Here is a 14,527-nt window from a genome sequence, read left to right as displayed (position 1 = left end):
TGCAAGGCAGCAACTCTACCGCTGCGCCACCAGAGTTCCACAAGCAGATTTTTTCCCCCACTAAAGACGGTATCATCTGCAGTCTCTTGTATCTCTCAACATAACACTCTGTTAAGACTTCCAAAGAACTATTCCAAATTTAATCTTGGCAGTTTCAAAATAGCAGATTTTAAAAAAAGACCATGTCTCCATTACACCAGCGTTCAGACATGTCCTGGAATGAATGATAATTTTATAATTGCAAAGCCACCACACAGATGCCAACATTTTAACGTGTACATGTTATCTTTTCTGTTTTGATCTCAAAGTAAACAGCAGGAGGAAAGCCTCTCCGAAAGACAGACACCATCAGAACGCAACCTCTTAGGTGCCAGAAATGTGGCAACTCTGTGCATTGCCCAGGTTCACTTATTGTCCAATGTACCGAGGTACAGTGATAAGCTTTTGTTGCGTGCTATCCAGTCAGCAGAAAGACAATACATGGTTACAATCCAGCCACCCACAGTGCACAGACTCATGATAAAGGGGTAGCAACAACCAGGTTCAGGAATAGCTACTTCCCCACAGCCATCAGGCTATTAAACCTGGCTTGGACAAAACTTTGATTATTAATAACCAATTATCTGTTATTTGCAATTTATCATTTTATTTATTCATGTGTGTATATATTTATATTATAGTATATGGACACACTGATCTGTTTTGTAGTCAACGCCTACTATGTTCTGTGTGCTGAAGCAAAGCAAGAATTTCATTGTCCTATCAGGGACACATGACAATAAACTCACTTGAACTTGAACTTGATAAAGGGAATAACGTTCAGACAAGGAAAAGCCAGCAAAGTCCAAACAAGGATGGCCCGAGGGTCACCTCAATGGGGTAGATAGTAGTTCAGGACTGCTCTCCGGTTGTGGTAGGATGATTCAGTTGCCCGATAACAGCCGGGAAGAAACCGTCCCTGAATCTGGAGGTGTGTGTTTGCCCACTTCACTACCTTCTGCCCTTTTACCATTTTAACTCAACTTCCGAGGCATCAGACATGTAGCAACTCTCTGTACTGAAGTCCGTTGACTGATTTTACCAGATTGTCTGTAAAAACAAGGAACTTGGAAGTTTGAATGAGGGCGGGCTGGTTACCGAGGTCATGTCCGTTAGTGATAGGAGCAGAATTAGGCCATCCGGCCCATCAGACTACTCTGCCATTCAATCATGGCTGATCTATCTTCCTCTCCTAAAGGCCTTTTTCCCCCATAACCCCCCACACCCGAACTAATCAATAGACAGTAGACAATAGGAGCAGGAGTAGGCCATTCGGCCCTTCGAGCCAGCACCACCATTCAATGTGATCATGGCTGATCATTCCCAATCAGTACCCCGTTCCTGCCTTCAAGAATCTATCTATCTCTGCCTTCAAAATATCCATTGACTTGGCAGCCACAACCTTCTGTGGCAACAAATTCCACAGATTCACCACCCTCTGTCTAAAGAAGTTCCTCCTTTCTAAAAGATCGCCCTTTAATTCCGAGGCTATGGCCTCTGGTCTGAGACTCTCCCACTAGTGGAAGCATATTCTCCACATCCAGGCCTTTCACTATTTCGCTGAGGAGGAGGTGCAGTGTCCAAACAGAAGGGTACCTGAGACAATAGAGAATACATGCAGGAGTAGGCCGTTCGGCCCTTCGAGCCAGCACCACCATTCAATGTAATCATGGCTGATCATCCAAAATCAGTACCCCATTCCTGCCTTCTCCCCATATCCCCCGACTCTCCTATCTTTAAGAGCCCCATCTAGCTCTCTTGAAAGTATCCAGAGAACCTGCCTCCACCAGGAGAATTCCAGGAGAATTCCACACTCACAACTGTGTGAAAAAGCATTTCCTCATCTCTACTCTAAATGGCTTACCCCTTATTCTTAAACTGTGGCCCCTGGTTCTGGATTTCCCCAACATCGGGAACATGTTTTCTGCCTCTATCATGTCCAAACCCTTAATGTATCAATAAGGTGCCCTCTCATCCTTCTAAATTCCAGAGTATACATGCCCAGCTGCTCTATTCTCTCAGCATATGACAGTCCCGCCATCCCAGGAATTAACCTTGTGAACCTACGCTGCACTCCCTCAATAGCAAGAATGACCTCCCTCAAATTTGGAGACCAAAACTGCACACAATACTCTCCAGGGGGGGGGGGGGGGGTCTCACCAGGGCCCTGTACAACTGCAGAAGGACCTCTTTGCTCCTATACTCAACTCCTCTTGATACAAGGACCTGGAGAAGTTGGGGCTGGCCAACGTCATTGAATAGGGTCAAGAAAAGATGTTGAATGGATGAGGAACTCAATGGGGAGCACAGGGAGGGAGAAACTATAGGAATGTGGACAGAAACTGGGATGTACTAAGGTATATGCGCTAATATTGGTCATGAATAACAATGAGCTACTTTCAGGCTGTTACAAGAATTGCACTGGAAGACGATTGCATGGGGTGTAACAATATTTATAGCAGGTTGCACAAAGCCACAGTGCAGGAGCAAACATGGAAAGGCCACGAGGAGTTGGCGTTCGAACCGACGGGCGATTTATTAAAGTGGTGTTTGCGTACCAGGGTGCCAGCCAACGTTCACCCTTCAAGTGTGACTTTGTTGCATCTTGTTATATTCTCAGACCACGAGGTTACTCAGAAACTCGATTAACAGTAACGAGATTTTTGCAGAGACTTGATCAACAATACAACAAGGCCTTAATTACAGAATGGAACTGAGAAAGGCTCAGTTAGGTCACAAACAAGAATGAGATGACTGTCCACAAGTCTAAATTCATTCATGGGAGATCCAAATTTCTGTTACAATGATGGGTGCACACAAAATCAATGACATTCATGATAAGGGCCTGTCCCACTTACGTGTCCTTGGCACGCGTTGAACCGCGATGGTTCAACGAAGATCGGGCGCGATTCCGTGCGTACGCACAGCCGTCTGGAGCGCGTGACGTCATTTGAAGATGGACACAAAGCTGGAGTAACTCAGCGGGACCGGCACCATACGATGCCCGTGCACCTCAACGCGACCATGGGGTCGCGTAATTTGCGTGCCAAGGACAAGTAAGTGGGACAGGTCCTTTAGGCATTGTCTGTGGTTTCCTGCCACCTCATTAGCCCAGTCCACATCCCTGTTCATCGTTTATGAGCCCTCACTACAACCCCCGCAACACAGGAATGAGTGGCTTAGCATACGATGATCGTTTGACAGCACTGGGCCTCTACTCGTGGAGTTCAGAAGGTTGAGGGGGGACCTCATTGAAACTTAGATTAATGCAAGGCATAGGCAGAGTGGATGTGGAAAGGATGTTTCCACTGGTGGGATTCTAGGACCAGAGGTCATAGCCTCAGAATTAAAGGGCACTCTTTTAAAAATGTGAGGAGGAACTTCTTTATTCAAAGGGTAGTTAATCTATGGAACTCATTGCCACAGAGGGCTGTAGAGGCCAAGTCAGTGGATATTTTTTAAGGCAGAGATCAGCCAAATTCATGATTAGAACGGGTGTCAAGGGCTATGGGGAGAAGGCAGGAAAATGGGATTAGTAGGCTGAGGTCAAACCATGTTTGAATGGCGGAGTGGACTCGATGGGCCGAATGGCCTAATTCTACTCTTATAACTTGTGAACATGCACTGTGAGGAGTTTGTGAATATTCTATGCAGACCGAGTTATATGTATCTCACATGTACAAGACTGAAGCTGGAGCAAATGTCCATTGCTGGGTTTATAGAAGACTGGGTACATGCTGAAGAAAGGTGGGATCAGTGGAGGAAACATTCTAGATCGAGTTGCCAATTGCCTGGAATATTTCAAACTCCCATTTCAACGTTTCAATTCCACTCACCTTTCTGTCGTTTGGTTCTGTTGCTTCCCCTCTGTAATGACCCTGTGAAAAGTTCAAATAGATTGTGTGAGCTAGAAATGTTTGCATTAGTTGTCCACCTCCATTCTACACAACATTTGAAAACATTAAAAAGGTCTTTAGACTTTTGACTTTAGAGATACAGCGGTGAAACAGGCCCTACGCCAACCAGCGATCACCCCGTACACTAACACTATCCTACACACGGGGGATCATTTTACAACTTAAAGCCGATTAACGTACAAACCTGTACGCCTTTCGACTCTGGGGGGTGTGGGGGAGATACAGGAGCACCTGGAGAAAACCCACGCAGTCCCAGGGAGAACTCCGTACAGACAGCACCCACAGTCAGGATCGAACCCAGGTCACTGGTGCCGTAAGGAACTCTACTGCTGCACCACTGTACTGCCCTGCAAGTTTCCAAATTTGCCCTGTACAACTGATGAAGGTTGAACGTACAATGCAGATGAACGTACATTGTTCTTGAACAACTTAATTGTAAATTGCTAGATGTGTATTATGATAGAACTTGGAAATGATAACATAGGCAGATTCATTTTACCACAGAACTGGGCCCATTTGTAATATTATTTTGTCTATATTGCAGCAGAACTTGATCTAATTGCAATATAGTCCCTTTCTTCTTGTTGTGGTGAATTTGGTGACTGCTATGTAGCTCCGTATATTCTTTAGCTACATAGAACAAGGTATTTCGGCCCATGGGAAGTAGGTAATTTTAAGGCAGAGATTGACAGATTCTTGATTAGTGCAGGTTATGTGGAGAAGGCAGGAGAATGTGGTTAGATAGGAGAGATAGATCAGCCATGATTGAATGGCAGAGTAGACTTGATGGGCCGAAAGGCCTAATTCTACTCCTATTCCTATGAGCAGCCACGATTGAATGGCGGAGTAGACTTGATGGGCTGAATCACCTACATCTGTTCCTGGAACTTACAAACCCATATAATTAGATGATATACAATTGTTCTCAACATTTCTTACGTTAAGGAAATTTTGGAATTGCTGATTGTACATTTAATTTCCACTTACTCCAAATTCAATCTAATAAAAGACACCATCGCCAAACACTGGTACAACCTCACGTGCCTGTTCCCGTGCATATTTATGCTATAGTGGAGACGGGTAAAATGTCTCTGCTCATTCACAACTTACTCAACATATCAAAAAGTATGTGAGATATTTTATTTGCCTTTTACATCCTTTATAGTTTGGCGTTAGTCAAGAGCGTTTTACTGTCACATGTCCCAGATAGAACAATGAAATTCTTACTTGCAACAGAATAGCACACTGTAGACAATATAATAACCAAGAAAAAAGCTCAGTGTGTGTGTAGACACATATACAAACTCACAAATATATATGTACATGTACTCATACACATATATCTGTGTCTCTCTATATAATATGTGTATATGTATATGTACACACACACACACATATAAATAAAAATATGTGTGTATATATGTGTATATTTTTATTTACACATACGTGTATACACATATGGGTATACACACATACGTATGCATTTACACATATATACACATACACATACATGTGTGTATGTATGTATATGTGTATATTTTTATATATTCACACACACACATATATGTACACGTATATATATATACACACATATACATATATACACACACACACAATAAACAGTGATAGTGCAAAAATATCTAGGCAGTTCAGAGCTTTGTATGGAGGTTTGTAGAGTGTAAAAGCCTGAAAGCTGAAGGGAAGAACTTACATCGTGTAAAGGATAGGCTGCCATGTAAACTCCACTGGCAAGAAGACTGGTGATTCCTGTGTCAAAACAAAAGCTAGTTTAAACGTGGCAGAACGCAAAAACAAAGTTACAAATCTAATTAAAAAAAGTGCTTCAAATTCAAACAAAAGTTGTTCCTTAGATTCAAAAGGATCAATAAACAAAATTGTTTAAGACACATTGGATGGGCCATTTAACTTTTTTAACTGTAAACCGGGCATATAAATAGTATGGAACAAGATGCCAGAGGAGGTAGTTGAGGCAGGGACTATCGCAATGTTTAAGAAACAATTAGACAAATACATGGATATGGGCAGGTTTGGTGGGATACGAGCCAAATGCAGACTGTGATACGAGCCAAATGCAGTGTAGATGGGACATGTTGGTCAGTGGGCAATTTGGGCCGAAGGGCCTGTTTCCACACTGCACGACTCTAACTCTTGAGACTAGTTTACTTTAGAGATACAGCATAGAAACAGGTCCCTGGGCTCACCGAGTCCATGCCGACCATCAATCACCCATTCACACTATTTGATCTTATCCCACCTTCGTGTCCTACACACTACATACAATTTATAGAAGCCAAACTGCTTACAAACCTGCACGTCTTTGGGATATGGGAGGAAACCCGGAGCACCCGGTGAAAACCACACAGGTCACGGGGAGAACATACAAACTCCGTAGAGAGAACACCTGTAGTCGGGATCGAACCTGGGTATTTGGCACTGTGAGGCAGCAACTCTACCTTGTGCCAATTAGCCAGACCCTAATCGTTCCACAATATAATAATGACAAACTCAGGGGGAAAATTGCTGAACCGACTGCAAATTAATTAGCAACCATGAGAAGATTTGGGGAGATCTTATATAAACTTACAAAATTCTTAAGGGGTTGGACAGGCTAGATGCAGGAAGATTATTCCTGATGTTGGGGAAGTCCAGAACAATGGGGCACAGTTTCAGGATAAGAGGGAAGTCTTTTAGGACCGAGATGAGAAAATCATTTTTTACACAGAGTGGTGAATCTCTGGATTTCTCTGCCACAGAGGGTAGTTGAGGCCAGTTCATTGGCTATATTTAAGAGGGAGTTAGATGTGGCCCTTGCGGCTAAAGGGATCAGGGGGTATGGGGAGAAGGCAGGTACTGATAACGAGTTGGATGATCAGCCATGATGATATTGAATGGCGGTGCAGGGTCGAAGGGCCGAATGGCCTACTCCTGTACCTATTTTCTATGTTTCTATGTTACCAACCACAATGGATGTGGCATGCAGAGATTTCATTACATACAACCTTTTTAATATTAATGTTTACGGGCATGCATCTTACGACAATGGTTTGGAATTAAAGCTGCTTTACCCATGCTGTATTTGGCTTTGGTGCAGGTTGTTCTTTTTAAAATTTCATAGACCTATGAGAGAAAAAAAGAGCAAGTTTATTGTATCTTAGTCAAACCGCACCCATTGGAATTGTACTGTAGGGGGAAAGTTTGATTACCCGTTACATCAAGAAATCAGGTTGCAACTGCACTAAAAACCAAAGCTGCTTTTTGAATATCAACTCCAGGCAACGTCTTAAAAAAAGGTTGACACCAGGAACTGCAGATGCTGGTTTACACATAGAAACATAGAAAATAGGTGCAGGAGGCGGCCATTTGGCCCTTTGAACCAGCACCGCCATTCATTGCGATCACGGCTGATCGTCCCCAATCAATAACCCATGTCTGCCTTCTCCCCATATCCCTCGATTCCACTAGCCCCTAGAGCTCTATCAAACTCTACTAATAGAAACATAGAAAATAGTTTCATTGGCACAAATTAACAAAGTGCTGGAGTAACTCAGCGGGCCAGGCAGCATCTCTGGAAGATATGGATAGTTGACTTTTCAGGTTGGGATTCTTCTTCAGAAGGATCCAGACTAGAAACGTCGCCTATCCATGTTCTCCATAGATGCTGCCTGACCTGCTGAGTTACTCCAGCATTTTGTGTCTAATGCACACATAGTTATCAGCAGTAGTCTTCTTGAGGTATCCACTGGGCCTCTCCTGTTGATGCAAGATTGTCTGGCAAACACAATGAACTGCAGATGCTGGTTTACATAAAATCGACAATGCTGGTGTAACTCAGCAGATGAGGCTGCATCTCTGGAGGGCACATGGATAGGTGACGTTTTGGGTCGGGACCCTTCTTCTGACTCGGTCAGAGCATGGTTGAAGAACAGCAAGAATCCCAGAGGAGGAAGAGCAAGGGAGAGATTGCAGGGAACTCCTCTTGGAGAGAGGAGTCTTCAAAGTGGGCATACATTGAGGAGATTATGCAGTGGAGCAGCAAAATGTTGACACAAGGAACTGCAGGTGATTGATTATTTAAAAAAGTGTTGGTGTAACTCAGTAGGACAGGCAGCATCTCTGGAAGACATGTTGAATTAACGAAGAATGGCCCCAACCTGAAACATCACCTATCCATGTGCTCCAGTGATGCTTCCTAGCCCATTGAGTTACTCCAGCACTTTGTGTCCTTCTCTAGAAAGCACACCTTCCAAAACATGGGTTAGCATTCAGTTCTTGACAAGTTTCTCCCTTGCCAACTGGATTTGAATCTTAAGGTTAGATTAGTAAACCATTAAAAAAAGTATTAAGACTCAAACACCCAAGCATTTGACAGCACTGGGCCTGTACTCGGTGGAGTTTAGAAGAATGAGGGGGACCTAATGGAAGCATACAGAATAATGAAAGGCTTGGATAGAGTGGATGAGAGAAGATGTTTCAACTAGTGGGAGAGTCTAGGAGTTGAAGTCATATCCTCAAAATTAAAGGACTTCTTTTAGGAAGGAGATGAGGAGCAATTTTAGTCAGAGGGTAGTGAATCTGTGGAATTATTTGCCACAGAAGGCTGTGGAGGCCAAGTTGTTGGATATTTTAAAGGCAGAGATAGATAGATTCTTGGTTAGTACAGGTATCAGAGGTTATGGGGAGAAGGAAGGAGAATGGAGGTTAGGAAGGAGAGATAGATCAGTCATGATTGAATGGCAAGGTAGACTTGATGGGCCAAATGGCCCAATTCTGCTCCTATCAGTTATGATCTTATGAATACACTAGAGGCTTCATAAGGCTACAAGGCCTTTCCATCTAAGCCTGTGCTGGCTTGATACATTGCTGGAATATCTGCGCACACACACACACACACAGCAGACAAGACTCGACCCCAATGTTGGGCTGAAGTCACAAAGACCAGATCAGACAAACACAGCTGATTCCCCTCTTTAAAAGAACTTTGTAAAACTTTGTGGATTCACCAATAATTGATGCAGGATCTCAACCCAAAACATCAACATTTATTTTCCCTTCCACAGATGTCGCTCAACCCATTGAGTTCCTGTGGAATTAGTCTCCCGACTCTTGCATCTGCAGAAACACATTTTTCAACTGCAGATGCTGGTTAAGACATAAAAGGCCACAAAGTGCTGGAGTAACTCAGCAGTTCAGGCAACATCTCTGAGAACATGGTTAGGTGATGTTTCAGTTCTGACAAAAGGGTCTCGACCTACCCATGTTCTCCACAGAGGCTGCTTGACCTGCTGAGTTACTCCAGCACTTAGAATCCTTGCAGCTTCTGCAGTGCTAGTGCCTCCTTACTATGGAGTTAGCGAATTTCATTCAAATTGTTGCAATTAATGGAATGCCATTAATGGAGCCACCTATGTTGATGCTGGAGCAGCAGCAGCAGCATCGATGTACCCGTTACACAAGTTCAAATCTCACCTCCGCTAGTTGCGAGAGTTAATTCCAGTTAAATGATTGGAGTGGGTATAAAACACTTGCATCAGTAATGGTGACACAAAATGCCACAAACACTCATCCAGCTCATTTTATTCCCCCACACCCAATATGGGAACAATATTTGCTGTGCGTTTCAAGTTCTGGCTGTGAAAAGACACAGAAACATGGATGACCTTTCAAGCAATCTCAAAAATAAAGTTCTCCATCGCTCTATACCTCTCGTTTCAGTTTCCCCCGACTCTCAGTCTAAAGAAGGGTCTCGACCCAAAACATCAGCCTTTCCTTCTCTCCAGAGATGCTGCCTGTCCCGCTGAGTATCTCCAGCTTTTTGCATCTATCTTCCCTCCCCTCCAACAGAGAAACATTTCAATCCAAGGCCATTGACAAAACTGCTGGGAAAATGGACTAATATTTGTGGGGGGAGGGGGGGGGGGGGGGGAGAAGAGAAAACGGACAATTGATGACTTTGCCTCCAGGTTAGGTTAGGGTCAGTTAGCAGCTGACTCAGAAGTACGCTTGTTCGAGTCTCACCCCACTGGGTCAAATCAAGCCTTACTCCAGGGATTATAGCTCATCAAAAAACAGAACAACACATTTGAGACTCTAATGACAAAGGAGCACTGCGTTGGCTTTCATAATGAAACTTAACATGCAAGCCGTCAGTCAAGAGAAGGCATTGCTTTGGAGAGCAGAAAGGATATTGCGTTACCCAGGCCATCGTTTATCCTTCTATCAACACCAGAGATAATTTGATCGCGACATATTGCTGTTTATAGGAGCGTGCTGCGCTCTAAATGATCGCTACATTTCAGAGACGGCACTTCTGAGATGCCCCACTGAGCAGAGACCATGTGAAGCCCTGCATGAAGTGCACGCATGCTTCTCTTTGCCATGAACTGAGTGGGCCCTAGGGTGACTGAGGTATATGTTGCCTTGAAAGGAGGGCAAGGAAATTTACATGGAAGAGAAATGTAATTGAGAAGGAACGGCCTTGAGGGAGCAGGGCGCATCTTCAGGACACATACATTACAGAAGTGTGCAAGGCAGCGAAATGATGTCCGACCATTTAATTAGGCATTGAGTTTCAATCTGTTGTCAGGATAAGAGCAAGATCTATTCAATCAGAAGCAGAATACTAAAAACAATTACTGTGTTTAAGAAGGAACTGCAAATGCTGGAAAATCGAAGGTACACAAAAATGCTGGAGAAACTCAGCGGGTGCAGCAGCATAGATGCTGCTGCACCCGCTGAGTTTCTCCAGCATTTTTGTGTACCTAAAAACAATTACTGTGTGGACTTCAGTTCAGTTCATTTTAGCCACGTGTACAGTGAAATGCTTTTGTCGCGTGCTATCCAGTCAGCGGAAAGACAATACATGATTAAGATCGAGCCGATAACAGCATATGTGATAAGGGAATAACATTTAGTGCAAGGTAATGCGACGAATGGTCAGATCTTTCAGTTCAAAAAGGTCAAAGTTAAAGGCTTGTTTTCTCTGGAGTTTAGAAGGATGAGAGGGAATCTCACTGAAACATATAAGATTAAGGGTTTGGACACGCTAGTGGCAGGAAACATCTTCCCGATGTCGGGGGAAGTACAGAACCAGGTGCCACAGTTTAAGAATAACATAGAAATTAGGTGCAGGAGTAGGCCATTCGGCCCTTCGAGCCTGCACCACCATTCAATATGATCATGGCTGATCATCCAACTCAGTATCCCGTACCTGCCTTCTCTCCATACCCTCTGATCCCTTTAGCCACAAGGGCCACATCTAACTCCCTCTTAAATATAGCCAATGAACTGGCCTCAACTACCCTCTGTGGCAGAGAGTTCCAGAGATTCACCACTCTGTGTGAAAAACGTTCTTCTCATCTCAGTTTTAAAGGATTTCCCCCTTATCCTTAAGCTGTGACCCCTTGTCCTGGACTTCCCCAACATCGGGAGCAATCTTTCTGCATCTAGCCTGTCCAACCCCTTAAGAATTTTGTAAGTTTCTATAAGATTCTATCACAATAAGGGGTAAGCAATTTAGAATGGAGATGAGGAAACACTTTTTCTCACAGAGAGGTGCGAGTTTGTGGAATTCTCTGCTGAGGCCAGGTGTACCATTCACTGCCCCTTGTGAGGAAGGTTCAACTCTTCAGCAGACAGGGTGGCACAGCAGTAGAGTTGCTGCCTCACAGCGCCAGAGACCCGGGATTGATTCTGACAATGGGTGCTGTCTGTACAGAGTTTGTACACCAGCGTGCCACTTCTACTGTCCCCTCCAGTACTCTCACTGCCCGTCTCATGATACACAGATATGGAGGACAAACAACTACCTAAAGCTCAACAGTAGTAAAACTGAGCTACGCTTGAGATCTACACTCCCCATTCACTCCCCATCGCTGAAGCCTTCATACCAGTCTCTACACAGGTTAATAGCCTTGGTAGAGAAAATTGCTGGAGAAACTCAGCGGGTGCAGCAGCATTTATGGAGCAGAGGAAATAGGCAACGTTTTGGACTGAAACCCTTCTTCAGACTGAAAAGAGCATTGGTGTTAATTTGGAGAGTACCCCTTCTTTCTCCAGTCATATAAACAATGTCTCCCGGATTGCCTTTTTCCATCTACGAAACATCTCCAGACTACGCCCCGCTTTAACACAACACTCCACGGAAGTTCTAGTCAATGCCTTGGTCACATCACACATTGACTACTGCAATGCCACCCTGGCAGGCATCCCCAACAAGATTATACATCAGCTTCAACTCATCCAGAACTCTGCAGCGCGGATTATCACAAGTCCACTGATCATGTCCCACCCCTGCCGACTGGGTCCCTGTGTCACAAAGGATTAACTTTAAAATTGTATTATTAACATTTAAAGTGCTTCGTAACCTTTCCCCAGTTTATCTCACAGACGTCCTGCAGACTCACGCTCGCTCCCCGTGGTCTACTGGCACTACCACTCATCAACCTCTGCACAATGGGTGCCAGCACCTTCTCCCACTCTGCACCTAAACTTTGGAATAACTACCCCCTCACATCCGCATACTGGACTCCATGACTGAAGTCAAAACCGCTCTTAAGACACATCTTTTTAAACTAGCTTACTCATTTTAACTGCAACAACTGCATCTTATTTTATATCAAGCTTAACCCGTTGTGCTATTGTTTGTTGCTTATTGTATGTTTGTTACTGAGATTATGTGTTGCAAGGTGACCTTGAGTGTCTTGAAAGGCGCCATTAAACAAATTGTATTATTATTCGCCCAGTGACCACGTGGGTTTTCTCCAGGTGCTCCGGTTTCTTCCCACATTCAAAAGACGTACTGGTTTGTAGGTTAATTTGGCTTTGGAAAAATTGTAAATTGTGTAGGACAGTGCTAGTGCATGGGGATCGCTGGTCGGCGTGGACTCGGTGGGCCGAAGGGCCTGTTTCCGCATTGTATCTCTAAACTAAAAACTAGACTGGAGTATCTCAGCGGGTCAGGCAGCATCTCTGGATTACATGGGTAGGCGACTTTTGGGTCAGGTCCCTTCGTCATATACGTTTATACGTTCTGGTGGAGATACAGAGCGGTGGAGCAACTCAACGGAGAGACAGAGCACAAATTATGATGGATGACAAGAAACTAGAAAGTGCGCACAATTTCAAGGGTCAAAATCTGCACGAAAGCTGAGAGTTGCGAGTGGGATTTCAGAGCAAGTACAGTAACTGTACTGTGTTGCTCACCTTGTCCACAAGTAAATAAAGCGTCGCAAGGTCATAATCGATAGGAGCAGAATTAGGCCATTTGGCCCATCAAGCCTACTCTGCCATTCAACCATAGCTGATCTATCTCTCCCTCCTAAGCCCATTCTCCCGCCTTCTCCCCATAATCCCCGACACATGTACTTATCACCGTATGTCTGGAAAATGAATGCAAGTGGTTAGAGCCCAGTTGATCGGGGACGACAAAGGCCTTCGTCACTTATCTCATTATTGACCGCTTTGAGATATCCTAGATTGAAAGCATCACCTTGGATTGCAGCCATCATATCTTAATCGGTCCACCTTCTGAGACTCATTAGCTGGGCTCAATCAAAACTGAGTCTGACCCAGCAGCATTGTGACAATCTCAAGGTACCGCCTAACCCACTGGAGTGTATTTACCAGAAAGCGAATGAGGCAAACAACCGGCTGGTAATGATGACACCAGCCCAACCGGCTGGTCTTCATTTAGCAGCTGAACAAGCAAGCAAGTCCTTCAAAGGAGTTATTGTATACAGGTGGAAAATGGTGCCCCAGGTCAATTCCCACATGCTCAATGAGAAACAATTACACCTCGTTAATTAATGCTCACGCTGAGATAATGAGACACAGTGGTGTCTTGAGCTGCAAGGCACTCTTTGGACTTTAGAGATACAGCGCGGAAACACGGCCCCGCGGCCCAACGAGTCCACGCCGACCAGCGATCACCCCGCATGCCAGCACCATCTGACAACACTAGGGACAAATTACAATTCACAGACGGCAATTAACCTACAAACATGGAGTGTGGGAGGAAACCGGGGCACCTGGAGAAAGCCCACGCAGGTCACGGGGAGAACGTACAATCTCCTTACAGACAAGCACTCGTGGTCAGGATCGAACCCGGGTCTCTGGTGCTGGTTATGGTAATACCCGTTCTACTCACTGGCCACTCAGAATGGGAAAAGAAAACAGAAATCCACAGATTCTGAAACAAAATAAGAATGCTGGAAATACTCAGGTCAGGCAACCTCCGATGTAGAGGAATAAAACTGCACAAAACCGTACAAATACAGATTCTGCCTGACTATTGCTAGAACTATTGTTAGTTTCATCAGAAGGATCCAGACCTGAAATGTCACCATTCCATGTTCTCCAGAGATGCTGCCTGAGCCACTGAGTTGCTCCAGCATTTGTGCCTAACCTTGGTATAAAGCAGCATCTGCAATTCCTTGTTATGATTAGTATTTTAGTTTATAATGAAGTGACCAGAACCATCTCACTGCAACAGCATCACTTCCCTCTACTCTCCTTTCTCCCACTTGTTGATGTTTATGTTAAGATTTACACCA

General features: G+C 44.3%; 1 protein-coding gene across 2 annotated transcripts in view; it reads right to left on the bottom strand.

The window, feature by feature from the left end:
• ano1a (anoctamin 1, calcium activated chloride channel a) overlaps window positions 1-14,527 on the bottom strand; it is a 183,746-nt gene that overhangs the window by 80,994 nt on the left and 88,225 nt on the right. For both annotated transcript variants that reach the window (XM_055649204.1, XM_055649203.1), the window contains exons 8-10: window positions 7,043-7,094; window positions 5,668-5,723; window positions 3,876-3,917 (exon numbers count right to left, since the gene is read on the bottom strand). In XM_055649204.1, coding sequence (XP_055505179.1) covers window positions 3,876-3,917; window positions 5,668-5,723; window positions 7,043-7,094 — 150 coding nt within the window. The remainder of the gene's footprint in view (window positions 1-3,875; window positions 3,918-5,667; window positions 5,724-7,042; window positions 7,095-14,527) is intronic.

Source organism: Leucoraja erinacea, chromosome 18 (genome assembly GCF_028641065.1).
Source record: "Leucoraja erinacea ecotype New England chromosome 18, Leri_hhj_1, whole genome shotgun sequence".
Classification (NCBI taxonomy): domain Eukaryota; kingdom Metazoa; phylum Chordata; class Chondrichthyes; order Rajiformes; family Rajidae; genus Leucoraja; species Leucoraja erinaceus.
The sequence above is the reverse complement of the archived record's forward strand: the minus strand, read 5'-3'. Positions and strand labels throughout refer to the sequence as shown.